This window comes from Artemia franciscana, chromosome 6 (assembly GCF_032884065.1).
Source record: "Artemia franciscana chromosome 6, ASM3288406v1, whole genome shotgun sequence".
Taxonomy (NCBI): domain Eukaryota; kingdom Metazoa; phylum Arthropoda; class Branchiopoda; order Anostraca; family Artemiidae; genus Artemia; species Artemia franciscana.
Window position 1 is genome coordinate 20392128 of NC_088868.1, and position 17150 is coordinate 20409277.

At 34.7% G+C, this 17150-nt stretch overlaps 2 protein-coding genes across 9 annotated transcripts in view; both read left to right on the forward strand.

Annotated features, from left to right (window-relative positions):
• The first annotated feature begins 284 nt into the window (after window positions 1–284).
• LOC136028168 (density-regulated protein homolog) overlaps window positions 285–17150 on the forward strand; it is a 44114-nt gene continuing 27248 nt past the window's right edge. For 2 of the 8 annotated variants that reach the window (XR_010617755.1, XM_065705853.1), the window contains exons 1-4: window positions 5458–5682; window positions 10173–10319; window positions 13455–13542; window positions 15743–15904. Coding sequence is in view for 7 of the 8 variants with exons in the window: in XM_065705853.1 (XP_065561925.1) it covers window positions 10185–10319; window positions 13455–13542; window positions 15743–15904 (385 nt within the window). In the remaining variant the exon portion in view is untranslated. The other 6 variants (XM_065705858.1, XM_065705857.1, XM_065705854.1 and 3 more) reach the window with 6 other exon arrangements.
• LOC136028516 (uncharacterized) lies at window positions 4449–5408 on the forward strand. The gene has a single exon (XM_065706360.1). The coding sequence runs from the start codon at window positions 4449–4451 to the stop codon at window positions 5406–5408; it is 960 nt and encodes a 319-aa protein (XP_065562432.1).

Consider the following 17150-nt stretch of genomic DNA (forward strand, 5'->3'; position numbering starts at 1 on the left):
CGCATTGAATTTTTCAAATCGGCGCATTTTATTTTATTGGAATGTAGGTCGTTCGACTTATTATTCCTAGAAAAATAGAGCTTTTGGGGCATTTTCAGTTTTATGGTGACACAAACTTTAAACCAAACGCTTTGTAACTGACTGGTTGCAACACACCTATCGTCGGTAAAAAAAAGTAAGAGCATTATTGAGCAAAAATTAAGAGAAGCATGTTGTTTTGCGCCATCTTTTTTAATTATTCTCTACCCTATGTTTAATACCTAACGTCTGCTGAATGAGAAGAAGAAAAAGAATTAACTTCAAAACCAAGTTGGGATTTGGGAAGAAAAGAGCAAAAATTATTCTGCAAAAATTACACAGTTGTAGAATTGAAATTGAGAGATCCTGAACCTGTGTTTGGATAAATCTTTTTGCCTTGTCGTTGCGAATTTATTATCTTTCATTTTTTACTGATAGGCTATATATTTGAAGGAAGATTCCTCAAGGAGGAAAAAATGGGGGATCCCCATGATGACCATAATTTTACAAATAATCTTGAAAAACTTGATAAGAATTGTACTGTACTAGCATGGATACAGTACAAAAACCAAATTAAAGGAAGAATGACTCCAGGAGCCAAATTACTAGTTGCCAGAATCCTTAAAAAAGAACTGGGCAACTATGGAACAATCATTGAGGCACCTGGCCCTGGCGGCTCAATGGTTATCCAAACAAGAGCACCAACCACTCCAGATATGATCACACTACAGAAAATAAAATTCAACAACAATGAAATTATCTTTGAAAAATATGACAAAGAAAAAGCAGACAACTTCAAAAACAACATAATTGGAAAAAAAGGTATCTTATTTATTGAAAAAGAGACTGCAGACTTCGCTGAAGTAGAAGATGAACTCAAAGAAAACCCAGAAATTGAAAAAATACTAAAAATAGGCAATGATGAATCCAAATCAGTATATACAATTCTAGTTATTTACAAAAATCCACAGAATTTTCCAAAAACAATAAATTTTTGGGGGATAAATAAAAAAGTAAAACAATTTATTCCACAACTAGTACAATGCTTTAAATGCCAGAGATTTGGACACAAAGCCCAAGAATGCAGATCAAACCAGAGATGCCTACTCTGTGCTGGGCTCCATGCCCACAGTGATTGTCCAAGGACAGATCAAAATTGTGCTAATTGCAAAGGAAAACATCCAGCAAATGCTAATATATGCCCTGTCAAGAAAGAAAAAAATGAAATCTTAAAGGTGTCTATCACAAATAAGATACCCATCAGACATGCAAAACAAAAAATAAAAATCAAACAGAATTCAACATAAAGCAGAGTGAATTTCCTCCACTTCCAGCACCCTTAATTTCTATTATACCTACCCATGAGACATCCACCACCCTTAAGAGACTTGAGGAATCAATAAAAAAACAAGAAAAAGTAATTAACAAATTAACCAAAGCTATAACCATGCTTTTGGACCTAATCCCCAAATCCAAAACTCTGCAACAAAGCAAAATGAAACAAATTAAAACATTTGTAAGAAAAATCTCACAAAAAGAAAACACAGACTCAGATACAGAATCTGAGCTATCAAATGAGGAAAATGAAGATGAATTCACCACTAAAAGCAATGAAGAAACAAAAAATCCAACAAGAAAAACACTTTCAAAAAAATCAAAAATATGAAAATAATACAACTAAACACAAACTGCCTGACCAACAGCAAAAAAACAGAGTTAAAAAATGTTCTAATAAGAGAAAAACCAGATATAGTATGCCTACAGGAAACTTTCCTGAAAGAAAAAATAAAAATTTCATTTAATGGGTATAAATGCTACAGATGGGACAGATGTGATAAAAAGGGTGGGGGATTATGTACTCTTATAAAGGACCACTTTGTCAGTGAGGAAATCCCTACCACCTTTGGTGGAAATAATGAAATTGGCATAATAAAAATAAATAACATCAATGGGAATACACTTTCAATTATAAATTACTATAATAACAAAACTAATAACTTTGATAAAAACCAACTATGGAGCACTCTCAAAAATATTCAAAACCCCAAAATAATTTTGGGTGACTTCAACCTACACCATCAGACATGGAACACACAGGCAAAAAATCATCAAAAGGCTAACTGCCTCCTAGAAATAATAAATGATCTAAACCTCCACATAGCCACCCCCTGCAATCTTGAAACTCACTTATGCAAGCAAACTGGAAAAATATCAACAATAGATCTAACCATAATCTCAAGGGACCTACAACTCCAAACAACTATACACTCCTCCCATGATTTTGATAGTGATCACTACACCTTATACATAGAAACAAATTCCAATGACCCAAATAAAAGATTTTTTAACCCTGATAAATGGTCATTTAATGAAAAAAGGATCAAAAAGTGGCAAAACGAGCTAGAACTAATTAACTTAGATCATATTGACCTACTCCCAACAAATGATGCTATAGATGAAATCACAAAAATTATTTATGAAACTGCAAAAAACATCTGAAAGTAATTGATGAAAAACCATACAAACAGCTAAACTCCACTCCTGGATGGACTGCCAGATGTGAAGCTGCCAAGCACAAAAGAAAAGAAGCCAGGAAAATATACAAAAGAAACCCAACACAACTAAACAAAATTGAGCTTAACAAAGTTACAGCACAAATGAAAAAAACCATCATCAAAGAAAGAAATACTGCATGGACAAACCTTATAAATTCCAAATTCAACCACAACACTCCTCTAAAAGATCTATGGAGGAACTTCCACAAAATAATTAAGAGGGAAAAACCCTCACAACAACCAAAAATACTTCATATAAACCACCTAGATTATTATAACCCTGATGAGTTATCAGAAGTCCTAGCCAATCACTTTGAAAATAATTTTCAAACAGAACAAACAACCAACACACACCAAGGTAATAGCCACTCAATAAACAATAGCACAATATCAACTATAATTAAATCTGATGACATCATTAATGAACTAAAGACACTAAAAAGAGGTGCAACTGGAATTGATAAAATTGATAACAGAATGTTAAAAGCACTTCCAATAAATATGATACTCAAGCTTACCAATCTATTTAACAAATCACTAAATGAAAATATTATACCAGAAAAATGGAAAAAATCAATAATAATTCCCATATTAAAACCTGGAAAAAATCCTAAATCACCCTCTTCATACCGACCAATATCCCTTTTATCATGCCTAGCAAAACTCATGGAAAAGATAATCAAGAAAAAAATTATAAATGACACACAAAAAATAATTCAGCCAGAGCAGTGCGGATTCTACAAGGGGAGATCCACTCTGGATGCATTGCTTAGGATGGAGCACACCATAAAAAAAGGTTTCAGTAATAATCAAGTCACATGTGCAATCTTCTTTGATGCAGCAGCAGCATTTGATAGAGTCGACCTACAAATCTTAAAAAATAAAATAAACTCTCTACACATAGATATACAACTAAAAAACTGGATAAAAAATTGGATTTCTGACAGAAAATTCTGTGTGAGAACCCATGGTGTGTTATCCTCTGAAAGATACATAAAAGCTGGAGTACCACAAGGGGGAGTTCTCAGCTCAATTCTATTCTCCCTATATGTAAGTGACCTGACAACAGATAATCTCCAAAGAACTAACTTATACATGTATGCAGACGATATCACCATAACTATCACAGGAAACTCAATGGATAAAATAAAAACAAGTGGCCAAAAAGCAATTGATCATGTCCAATTGTGGGCAAATGAAAATAAAATTACCCTAGCTGAAGATAAAACAAATCTTGTAATGTTCACCAAACATACTGGTCAAATACTAAATCCAAAACTAAAACTAAACAACAAGCTAATAAAAACTCAACTTTCCCAAAATTACCTAGGTGTAACCTTTGACAGCCAACTTTCATGGAAAAAACAAATAAACAACACTCTACAAGCAATTACAAAAAGACAAACATTTATCAATGCAATTGCAAGTAAATTCAATGACATTCCAAGAAAAATTTTACTACTCCTAACCAAATCAACAATTCTCAGCAAATTAGATTATGCCTCAATATTATATTCTACAGCCTCTCAACAATTGCTATACAAATTAGATGTAAAATGGAATCAAACATTAAGAAAAATAACAAATGCTATGCCATCCACACCAATACCTGCACTACACCTTGAAACACACACATATTCCCTAAAAACACGCAGGAAAATTTTACACACTAATTACATTATAAAAAAAAGAACCACAACCAGCAATGACCTAATCAAAACAAACATCATAGATCAAATAAATTTTTTTCCAAATGAGCAAACAAATAATTTACCTGCAATTATTTTCATATCGAAAAGTTACACAAATGAGTTTAATCCCCTAATCTGTAAAATTGAACACTATAAACCTCTGAATGGACTCACTTGTATTGACATGTCACTGCAACTACAAATCCTAAAGAAAACAGAAGAACAACCACTATACCTAAACAACTTGACATTGCAATATATTAATGAGATCAATTTTTCCCAAAAAATCTACACAGATGGTTCTAAACAAGGCAATAAAACAGGACTAGGTGTCTGGTTTGAAAGTCGAAATTTTTCAATAAAAGAAAGACTTCCAGATGAGTCCTCGATCTTCCAAGCTGAAATAAAAGCAATTGAAATTGCCATAACAGAAATACAAAACACTGAAACACCAGATTCTTTCCTAATATGTTCTCACTCACTATCCTCCCTTCTATATCTTGCCAATTACCAAGTCTCACCGACAAAGGAAATGGCAAAAATATCCCAAATGATCAAAACTCTCCAAGAAAGAAATTTCACCATAAAAATTATCTGGATCCCATCTCACATTGGGCTATATGGTAATGAGATGGCAGATATGATGGCTAAAGAAAGTCTTACACAACAAATTTCTTTACTTACTACTAATCACCCTGTAGAAATAAAAAAAAGAATCAAAGAACATCTTATAAAAGAAGAGCATCTTCTTTTCAAAAATAAATGCAAAAACAAATATCTAAAAATTGTAAAAGACAATTTCATCACCAAGAACCTAATACATCCAAACAAAAACATTGCAAACACAATTTTCAGAATTAGAACAGGACACAACAAAACCAATGCTTCATTATTGAGATGGAAAATTACAACATCACCATTATGTGATCTATGCAAGATAGATGAAGATGCAGAACACCTTATAATGAATTGCTCAAAATATAACCAAGAAAGACATTTACTTGAAAAAAATGTAAAAAATAATGCAGGTGGAAATTTTGATTATAATGAGATTATTGGTATGACTGAAACAGGAAAACAAGAGAGTATGACAAGAATGCTAGGATTGTTTTTGAGAGAAACAAAACTATTAGATTACATTTAACCACAGCTCTCCCTGATTTTTTTTTTTTTTTTTTTTTTTTTTTTTTTAGATTGGAGGCAACAACAACAACAGTGCAATAGCATATGAAACCAGCGTATCTGGAGTGAAGAGAGTCAATTCTGTATGCTCCATCATCCCTCTCACAACAACAACAACAACAAACCAAGTTGGATAGAAATTTGAAGGGCTACTCAGCTAATACAGTTTATATATTTTCAGATTGTGCATTTATCATAATTGCTTTTTAAACACTGCTTTATATCTTGAAAAAGGGGTAACTTAAGTGAATGAATTTCTCAACCGTCTTGAATCTTTCATTAGAATCTTAAGCCCAAGCTCCTATTCTGAGCTCAAAGAAATGGAATAGGCTAGCTCTATCAAAAGTTCTCAGAAACATTCCTTAATATGACTTTTTTCTCAGCATTTTGCAACAACATTGGACCTTAGCTCCTCCAGAGACACAAAGGGTGTTTGTAAGTAACCTCCAATCTTCCCTCATGTGATTGCTGTGTATATGTCCTCACACTCTGGGATGAGGCTTGTCCAGAAGGCTCATCTGTTTCATTTGTACATTATATGGAATCTTTGATCTTCTGTGGTGACAGGTACCCTGTGGTTGCCAGTGGAGGAGTGTTTTAGGAAATTTGTGATCTGGCATGTAGAGGATATGTTCAAGATAGGCTATTACCATCTTTGTTGCCTTACAGTGGAGGTGATTTCTGGTTGTCCTGTACAAGTATGGATGTTCTTGTTGCTGACATGGTCTCTCCAGCCAATCTGGTGAATTTGGTGAATTTGGTTGTTTTCAAAGACAGCAGTAGACTATATCTCTCCTGTTCTGTGGTTAGCTTTAGGCATTCTATAGAATAACTGAACATGCTTTCCATGTAAATTTGAAGGGGCATTTTGTGTTTACAAAGGATGATCTCTGATTACTATCCTTGCTTAAAAATAAAAGCTACACAAAGATCCAAATAGCCTTTAAGTCTAGATTAGCTGCTTTTGCTCTCCAGGAAAGGGGTTAGGTTAGGAAAATAAAACTTTCACAGATAGGCTTATAGAGTAGAGTATATCCTAGGAAGGTATTTTGAAGCACATATCCCACTCCTTCTCCTTCTTGAGGGTATTAACCATTAATCACCTTTAAAAATCTGTGTTATGAAAGTGAAACTTTGCAAAACAGATTTCCTGATTAAATAAAGTACAAGAAAACTGTTTTCAGCATCACAACTTTGCTCAATCCTGATTTATGAGGTTTCAAAGATCTACAAACATATTTCCTTATTTTAGAAATAAAGCCATTGATATGGCTTAAAATTCTACTCAATAACAGGAATTGCATTCTCAAAACTAAGACCAGAGAAAAAGAAAATGCAGCAAAATTCTAGTTGATTGACTTTTGGCTATCTCAGAAAGGGGTTAGGTCAGGAAAATAACTTTCAGGGATGAGTCTAAAGGCTAAAGTATGTCCCAGGAAGGCATTTTAAAGTACTCACCTCCACTTGTTCTCCCTCTAGAGGGCCCTGACTTTTAAAAATATTTGTGTTATGAAAGTGAAACCTTGCAAAATAGATCTTCTGCTTGAATGAAGTACAACAAAATTGTTTTCAATTTCACAACTTTGCTCAATCCCAATTTATAAGGTTTTAAAGATATGCAAATACATTTCCTAAATTTTGTAAAAAAAAAAACCATTGATATGGCTCAGAATTTCACTCAAATAAAAGGAATTGAATTTTTAGAACTAAAGGCAGAGATAAGACAACTGGTAACTGAAAATTAAGGTAAAATGTTGTTTTGTCAAAATTTCAATAGGTATAGACCTGTCATGTAGGCAACTTTCAGGGCCCTCTAGAGGGAGAAGGAGTGGAGTTGGGTACTTCAAAATACCTTCCCAGGACATACTTTAGCCTTCAGACAATCCCTGAAAGTTTCATTTTCCTAACCTAACCCCTTTTCAAGATAGCCAAAAGTCAATCAACTAGAATTTTACTGAAAATGCTAACTGAAAATTAAGGTAAAATGTATTTTTTCAAAAAGTTTCAATGGGTATAAACCTAAGTAGGCAAATTTCTAAGATTTAGAAATCAGAAGAGGGTTAACATGGAAGCTTGGCAATACCTTTCCAGAATATGTTTTTGGCCCTGGATCCATTACTGAAAGTTTCATTTTCCTAAGCTTTCCAAGATGGCATAAAGTATATAAACTAGAATTTTACCCTTTTTTGAATACACTGGAAAAAAACCTGTGACTTTTTCTTACTTGAAACAGTAAAGTACAAAGTCAGAGAATCAGGCAACAGAGTCACTTAAATATGACATCATACCCTAGAGAACCAACTCATAAGATTCATGTGTTATCATCTTGTAAAAAATAGGTCAATGTTCCTATTACCTGGACAATTGTTTAGGGTCATGAAACTATTGTTAATAGATGCATTTTGACTTTTGGAGCATCTTTTCTCTCTTGCAAAATTACCACAAACTTGGATTCATTACTAAAAGTTTCGTTTTCCTAAGCTTTCCGAGATGGCAAAAAGTATATAAACTAGAATTTTACCCTTTCTTGAATATACTGGAAAAAACCAGTGACTTTTTCTTACTTGAAACAGTAAAGTACAAAGTCAGAGAATCAGGCAACAGAGTCACTTAAATATGACATCATACCCCAGAGAACCAACTCAAAAGATTCATATGTTATCATCTTGTAAAAAAATAGGTCAATGTTCCTATTTCCTGGACAATTGTTTAGGGTCGTGAAACTATTGTTAATAGATGCATTTTGACTTTTGGAACATCTTTTCTCTCTTGCAAAACTACCGCAAACTCACCATTATGGAGTTATTCCTGCCCAAATATTCTTGTATTTATACATATAGAATTGCAATCATTTCCGTTTTTGTTGATTGGATATTTGAAATTGCGAATCTGTAATAGTTTAGAAACAAATTGGGCTATATATTCGCACATTAAGGGGGCAGGGTAAAGCATAGCATGTATTAAATACATAAACTTATCATTGCTGTATTTAATATATGCTATGCTTTACCCCCCCCCCCCCTAGTGTGCAAATATACAATAACTCCATAACAGTGAGTTTGCAGTAGTTTTGCAAGAGGGAAAAGATGTTGCATATCTTCTTCAGTCTTTTGAAGTGCACATTTTCAGAGCTGTACTTACCACTATCATTGCCATGGCTTCCAATATCTTAATCTTAGTTCAAAGACTTATTCTCTTATTCAACCAAATTTTTGTAATTGTAAATGAAAACATCCTGCTCCTTGACTAATCCACTTTTCACATTGACACTGTATCCAGCATCTTTGCTAATGTTTCTACCTTGGTAAGTGAAGCTGCCCACTTGCCTGATTTTCTTGTTACCTGACATTACTTCTTCACCCTTACTTATTCATAGTCTAAGTGACTTGTCTTTTTATCATTAATTTTCAAACTCATTCTTTTACTCAAAATTTGCAAGCCTTCAAGAATTCATTTATTTTGCTAATATTTTTATCTAGGACATGTAAATCATCTGCTGAATCTCAATCAAGTTTTACATTATATATTCCCAAAAAAGCCATTGGGCCATAAAGAAAAAAACAACATAAACATTACAACACCAATAAGAAAAGCACAAATAAATTAAAAAGTTAAAATGTACTTGTATATGAATCTTCACGAATTTATTTATAAAGAGGTACGTCTTTCATGATGTATCAGGCCTTTTTCAATATACTTAGCCAGATCCCTTAATGTCATTTTAACTCGTGATCCTACAGTCCCTTCCACCCACCTTCTATCTGTCAACACTAAGGAAAACACTCATTTCTCAGATCCACCAGTTCTTTATAATTCCCCCAAAAATGAAAAATATCTTCATCATCTTCCCCACACATCAGACAAGGGACTGGGTTAACTCTATAACCCCTAAATTTCCTCTCTCTTTCCCCAGTATCAATCGACCCTCCCTTTAAGTTTAAAATCCATTTTATTTCTTCCCTTTCAACCCCAACTTAAAACAAACTTCTTCCCCCACGTTTCCTTTACCTTACTATACAGACTCAGAGATTCCAAGGCCTCCCTCCAAGCCTGCCACTGCTGTATTTCTTGCTCGTGTAACCTTTCTTTTACCTTATCAACCACTGTATCCAAATTCGATCCCTTACCTTCATTCCAAAAATATGAATATCCTACATCATCTAAAATTTTCTTAATTTCCTGTGGCCACCCTACCTCTATCTTATCCTCCAAAAAACTAAAATACGTTTCTTTCGTCAGCCTATTTTAGCTTTTTTATTCAATTTAATGTTATCCAAAACTTCACCATTCATATTAACCTATCTTTTCTTAACCTACTTAGTCTCAAATCCTACTCCAGTTACAACTCTGTGAGTAGATTTATGGACCAAAAAACTCTCTTAAAATAATTCCTTTGCATTCTCTTCAACTCCTCACTTTCTCTGAAATCCCACAGCTCACATTGTGCATCTGCCAAATCCTTAGTAATTTTGTCAATGTTTCCCTTTCACATCTTCTTAATTCACTCTTCGATACATTGAAGTAATAGCTGACATTCATAGTCTTTGAAGGGATTGTCCTTATTTATTGACATATTCTTGTTCACTTGCTCAGGGAGATTAGTCCGAATTAATATATAGTGGTGAATAATGCTGTGTAAAGTTCACGTTTTTGCTAGTTCAGTCCATAGTTTCTCTTGTCAATGTTTATATTTAGCCAAGGGTTTACTTATGCTTTGCTCTTTTAGGCTCTTGGAAATATGGCTGAAGTTGTAAATAGTCCTGAAGCATCAGCAGGCTGTTTTACTGAAAGCGGCCTCCCTATTGGACCAAAGCCAGATGTGACATACCCAATCCATATCATATATTGTGGAAACTGTGGGCTTCCTACTGAAGTAAGTAAATATAAATAAACATAGGATCAACAAAGCATGTTTATTGTGCACTTTTTATTATAATTAAACTTTTTATATACACTTTGAACTGAATTTTGCCAAAAATAACAACTTTTGGTTAGAATATTTTTTTAAAACTTGTTTTAAGTAACTCTAGGTTTGAACTAAAGCTCTGTCGTTAGTTGGGAATTTCAATTGATACTGTTTAACTTAAAGATACTTATTTTCCATTTCAATAATGTCCATCTTTTGGATAAAGTCAACTTGCTAATAAAAGAGAATCACCAATAAATAGACTTTCACCCTGTACATGAATAAATCATAGCATTTAAACATTTTTTTTTCACTTACCTTATAAGAAACTTTACTTACATTATAAAAAAAAACAGATTTAGTTCGCTAAAATATTTATAACTACTGTTTTAAGTCTAAGCTTTTAGACTTAGCAAAAAATATCAGTTTTTTGGAGACATTCATATGCTTTTTCTGTTTGGCTTAGGAATTCAGACGCTTTCAGCTGGACTTGTTAGAAGTTTCAGAAACTCATATCCCTGGTAGAATTTTTCAGGCAGGAAGGATGTAGTGCATGGGCAGGAGTAGGGCTCTTGGTGAATAACGAAGCCGTCAAGTCTTGTTTAAGTTGTGTAGGGATTAGTAATAGGATGCTAGCCGCTAATTTTATGCCTAAAAAGTGCAGGGTATCAGTTGTAATAGTACATGTCGCGTAGAACCGACTGATGGAGATAGTAGTCAACAGGATAGCTATAGGACAAAAAAGGTCCAAGTAGAAATACAGTATTTCTATTAGTGGATTTTAATGGACAGGTTGGTAGAAATAGGAATAGATGATATCCTTTTTCATCATAATGGGAAATTACGGTTTTCAAATTCTGGTGTCATTTTCGGTCTCCTCAGACTCGAATAAATAGAAAACGACCATTTAATTCATAAAATATAGAAGAAATTGAAACCCGAGGTTTCCCCCTCTTTTTCCCGTCTTTTCTTTGAAAAAAGGGGTATTTCTGCGTTATTTCATATGTTATTGAGTGAGTTTTTGTGAATATTTTGGTTCCAAAATTTTTTCTGTTGCTCAATTGCCAGGTCAAAACCGTAATTTTACTGGACTGTATTGGAAGCTAGAGTGATGATAGTGGTCAAGTATGATTCGGAAGCATGGATGCTCTGAAAAACGGAGGAATATCTGCTGGATGTTTTTCTTTGAAATTGCCTAAGAATTGTTTTGGGTACCCGACTGACTGACCGTATCTCACACAGTAAGCTTTACAAGAAATGTGGTTCAATCTCAATTTCTAGGACTATAATGAGAGAAAGGATGAGGTGGCTAGGATATGTTCTGCAGCCCTCCCCAAATGAGGTGAGAGGATTTCGTAAGGAGAGATTTAAGGGAAATGGAAACTTCTTGGGAGGCTGTAAGGAGGAAGACTTTGAATAGATTGGGATGGAGGAGGAGCTTCAGTAGCTGTGTTAGCCTCAGGTGGCTTGGTGCTACAGTGAGGTTTATAAGCAAGTTCTGGGTGTCTGTGATGCATTATTCTCTGATTTGTTTCTGATGAAAGCTGTTGAAAGTCTCTGATTTGTAATCAGCAAGCTGAAAAAATTTCTGATATACATGCTTCAGTGGAAATAAGTACCAATTGTGAAAAATGTTTTAATGTGTTTTGATTTAGGTTATTCTTCTTGCAATCTCAACGGTTTTGATTTTTAGCATTTAATCGTTTTTGGACCATTTTTCAGATAGCCTTGGGATTACCATAGATAGGAATAGGCGCAAAATGTCTATATGAGCATAGGTCCTGAGGGAAGGAGCTGCGAGTTTTAAGGTCGCACTTTAAAGCTTTAAGAATACAGATTGAAAATTCTTGCATTCTTTTTTTTTCAACGAGTAAGTGTGAATTTTATATTTTTAATCTTGGATGCCAGTAATGCAATTTTTAATTTCAGCTTTTTAATCAGAAAGCTGAGAGATTCTGTAAACCAATTTTGTTGGAAATCAAACACCATTGTGAAATCTGTACCTTAATTTTTTTAATATTTAGTCATTAAGAACTGTTTGGCACTTTTTCAGTGTATTGTTTACGTTAACAGATTGCCTACACAGTAAATTGATAGGCCCTTTTTAATGGTGGCAGTAAGATTATGTTTGGCTAACCTCGACTGAAGAGACACCTATATTAAGAACGTCATGTCCCTTTGTGACCGCATGGTCTAGACTTTATTTTTGCCGAGTTAATTTATTCTTCCATTCCTTGTTAAGTGCTTGAACAATTATATACATATGCAAGTTTTTATCACAGTTATATATGTGTACCTTTCCCTTAAGAATATATAGGGAATAGTCAATGTTAGGTAACGTCTGGTATATTCACTTTTATATTTTGACACTCTCTAGTCAAAAGAAGTTTGACGCATTGTTCTTATTGGACGTTGGAGGGGTATTCTTCTCTAGATTTAACTTTTGCTCGGTTATATCTTCCAGTGGCCTTTTGTCTCTGTTAGGGCTCCTTAGCATCAGCAACGACTATATCCTGAATGAGCATGAACTGAAAGAAATATTTAGCTATTTCAACTTGACCAGTCTGCCAGAACTAGGGGGCATAGTCGGAAACTGTATCAGAAGAGAGCTGCCACTAGACTACGCAATAACTTCTTCACTTACAGAATAGTGAGTTTGTGGAATTTTCTCACCGAAAAAGCGGTCACTACCCCCAACACTGCTGCCTTTAAAAGAGCCGTTGATGGAGAATGGTCATCAAAGCCGTGGCAAACTGAATGGGATGCCGTTGAGACATCCAACCATCGTCATCACTAACCAGCGATTCTACAGGATTTAATCCTTATTTCGCTGGACAATGCGATTTGAGGTAATTTAAGGTAAATACAACGTGTCTAAACATTCAAATTGGGGGCCGAGAGAGAGAAAAAAGGTGGGAAGGTATGTGAGAGCTCTACTTAAGAACCCCAAATCGGCAAATATGGAAACTTGTGTGACTCTGATTTCAACAAGATATGACATATCTACCATTTATGAAACCCATACTTAATTTGTGTTGATTTTTGATGTCAACACTTAAGTTGTGTTGATTTTTAATGTTTGATTTGATTTTTTTTTTCTAGTACTGCGAGTTTTATCCAGATTTCGAGAAATGCAAGGCTTGGCTAGAAAAAGCTTTACCAGATACATTTGCTGAAAGATTTGCAATAGGTAAAGTATAGAATATACTAAAGTTCAACGCATAAAATTGGCCTCCTATTAGCTATAAAAAATGTATTGACAGAGATTCAAGATTTATTTTGAAGGTAATACAACCTCTAGAAAAACTACCAGGCTCCTTTGGACGTCTACTCAGGGTGGGAAAATGTAGAGTGCCTACACTGTTGAAAGAAAAAACTTATCGTTGCTAGGGAACTTGCCCAAGAATAAATTGTCATTCGGCAACGCCTTATTGCGCAGTAAAATGTTACTAACTTGCTCTAGGAAAGAGCATTAAATGGTTGGGATTTTCTGCGCACCATTTCTCAGTACAGATAAAGACAATAAAAGGAATGATTTCGGTAATAACATTAGGCTGGTCAACGAACTTTGTATCTTGGATATTTCATTTTATTTTGTGGTATTGATATCTATACTTATTTCATATATTTTGTAAGATTATTTTCATTACCTACAGTTTTTGATAAAAAAAAAAAAAAATTTTATGTTAAGTGGAACAACCCGTAATGCCAAGAAATGTAGTTACCTTTAAATACTCGAAACTTCAAAGATTATAATGCCATTGAACAAACATTCAAATTGACCGGTAAGCATTATATAAACGCTAAAAGAAAACTTAAAGAAAATCGATTCAACAGATGCGCTCTTTAAAATTTAAGACAAAATATTTGGTTTAACCTAAATCTGTGACATTTTTATACATTTGTCGGAAAATGATGACTTTTACATTTACCCAAGATAAACTTAGCGAACCATATGGCTTTGACAGTCAATTATTATCGAAAGTTCAGAGGCTTTTCATTCTGTGAAGCATTGCACATTGTCATACAAGAGTGGCTTTGGGCAAAACATCATCAATGGATCTTTATTGGAAGAAATTGTTTGTAGATTACCGTGTATCTGATGTTCCGGACTGGAACTACTTTGAACAGTAGTAATTCATTGTATAGCCTATACGGAGGCTTTAAATTACCACTACGTTTTAAATAAATTAAGAATGCTTTCTATTGTACTGAAAATGTCAATTTCCTATTGGTGTCTGAATAGCTCTTACCGTCAGTTTCCCGGAAAGGTAGTACCAGTATTTTTGTTGAATTGTATATGCTTTTCATCGCTTTGGGCGTCCATGGTGCAGGATATGATTTCTGTATAGACGTGTGACTCCTGTCCTTCATTTCTCAGTCTCCCTACTGTCACCCATCAGAAATACCTATACAGTTTCGTAGATTGCTTTCGCAATGACACAAAGCTAGTAGTTCCGTGAAAGTTATGTGGTCGTAGTTGCAAAGGTTTTCATTGTCTAGTAAAAGGCAAAAAGAAAAAAGTTTCCTTTGTCATGTGCCCAAAGCGTGTACGGAGGTGTAAATCCAATGAGAAAGTGCGTAAAAATTACTAATGAAAGAGATAAGACAATGTGATTCAGTATAGGAGTATATGTATAATTTACGCTTGGTAAAATATTGTTAACTTTCCAACTTACTATATTGGTGGAACAATTTCAGATAAGGCCTCATTTACAAAAAGCAGGATCTATTATGAAAAAATATTTCCCAGTGTGAATAAAAAATATGCCTCTTTAGAGCTGACCCTCGGCATTACTCTGAAGGCATACACCCCCCCCCCCTAACCCCTTCATTTATTCTTTCTTTGTGAGTGTAAGCTTATAAGGCCTCATTTACAAAAAGCAGAATATATTAGGAACAAATATTACCCAGGGTGAATAAAAAAATATGGCTGTTTAAAGCTGACCCTTGGCATTACTCTGAAGGCATACCTCCCCTCCTCCCCCAAACCCTTCCATTTTATTCTTTCTTTTTGTGTGTAAGCTTATAAACCCTAATCTTTTATTTCATGCTACAAATTTCTACATTTCTACAAAAAGAGGGGAACTACCCCTTAGAATCCATATTGTATGATTAGTTCAAATATGTTCTTCCAAATGAAGAGATGTTGGAAGTAAATCCTTCTTACTTAGAATTTATGTTTGCGGTAGGGTCAAAATATATTTTCCTCTTGCCTCACAAAGGAGTATACGCTATAGTTTTTTCTTTTATTATGCCTGTTGTCTAACTCCTCTCTCCCTCTGTTTTCTCTCTCTATTTTTTCTCTCTCTCTTTCTCTCTATTTCTTTCTCTGTTCTTTGAAGAGTGTCGAAAGTTTGATGAAGTGATCTAATTTTTTTTTTGTTTAGATCCTAATGCAGAAGCCGAAGATGACAAGAAGCATCAAAAGCGAGGAGGGAAGGGATTGGTCAAGCCTAAGAAGAAGGAAGAGGGTCCTAAAAAAATTTGTGTATCGCTGTCCATGAGAGGAAGGAAGAAACTTACTGTCATAACTGGGCTTAAGTCCTATGGTAAACTCTAAACTGTCTACTCAAAAATACCTATAATTCATGTATCAGGAAAATGTTATTAAGAATCTTGGCTACCAATACAGCAGGCTGTGTGATTGTCAGATGACACTGGCTATTCATGGATGTGCTTTACATCTATCGCTTGTGGATCAAACATGTCCCAGCCTGCTGTCCTTCTCCAACAATCTCCTTTGATGAAATCAAGTTGAATTTTGGACAGGCTGTGGGGGGGGGACGTTGATCACATGATCTTGTGTCGTCTTGATTTTTAGTAACTTAGAAGAAGCAGCATGCCAGTAGTCTAGATATTTGTTGATTTTACTACGGCCTTCGACTCCTTTGCCCACCTCAAATTAGGAAATGTTGGGAATTAATTTGATGGTCCTTTACTTAAAATTAAGAAAGCGGAGATATGCAAGAAACTTGGGATGCCTTTCAACTTTTCTTTTTAATTGAAACGTGTTATTTGGAATCAGTGGGCTTTATTTGAATGTTTGACGAAGAGAGCAACAAACTCCTGATGGACTTTTGAGCAAAGCGGGCTGTGTTTTATTTCCTGTGACTTTTAAGTACAACATAAAATTAAATGCTTGGCAACTCCCTGTCTTGTCTGGAAGTCCAAAATCAATAGAATTTCTCCGTAATGGACTGAAAACGCCCCCAGTATGTAGGACCCCTCCTCCCCCAGAACTGCTAAGGCCAGCTCATACCAGAAGACAGTTCAAAATGGCAGCCACGATTGGCTTTTAGATTTAGCTCAGATCGTAGTTCCTCCCATGTCGGCAGAGGCATCCAGAAAAAGCCGTTAGTCATCCCTCACATTTGCTGTTGTTCAGATAGGCTCCTATTGAGGTTTGACTATCGTTTTAATGCGCACAGGTCCCATGGTGGTGCAACAAAGACTGTTTTTTTTTTCTTTCTTCCTCAGATTTTTTCTGGCTTTCACTCCAGAGCCGTTCTGGGGAGTTCATTTTCCGTCTTACGGATTACCTATCCCAAGCATCAACATCTGTTACTAGAGGCTAGTGCGAGAATAAGCAAATTGTTTGGTTCGTAATATAGGTCCTCTTTTCAATATCCTATGAAGATAGCCATTTTAAAAAATCAAGGATTACTCTATTGTTGTTGCTGATTTAGATTCCACATTCACAGCTATGTAGATATTCAGATAAACAGCTTAGATTCCTGCATTCACAGGGCAGAGAGGACGCTGATGTGGAAGGCTTTCTTTTGCTTACATTTTTAG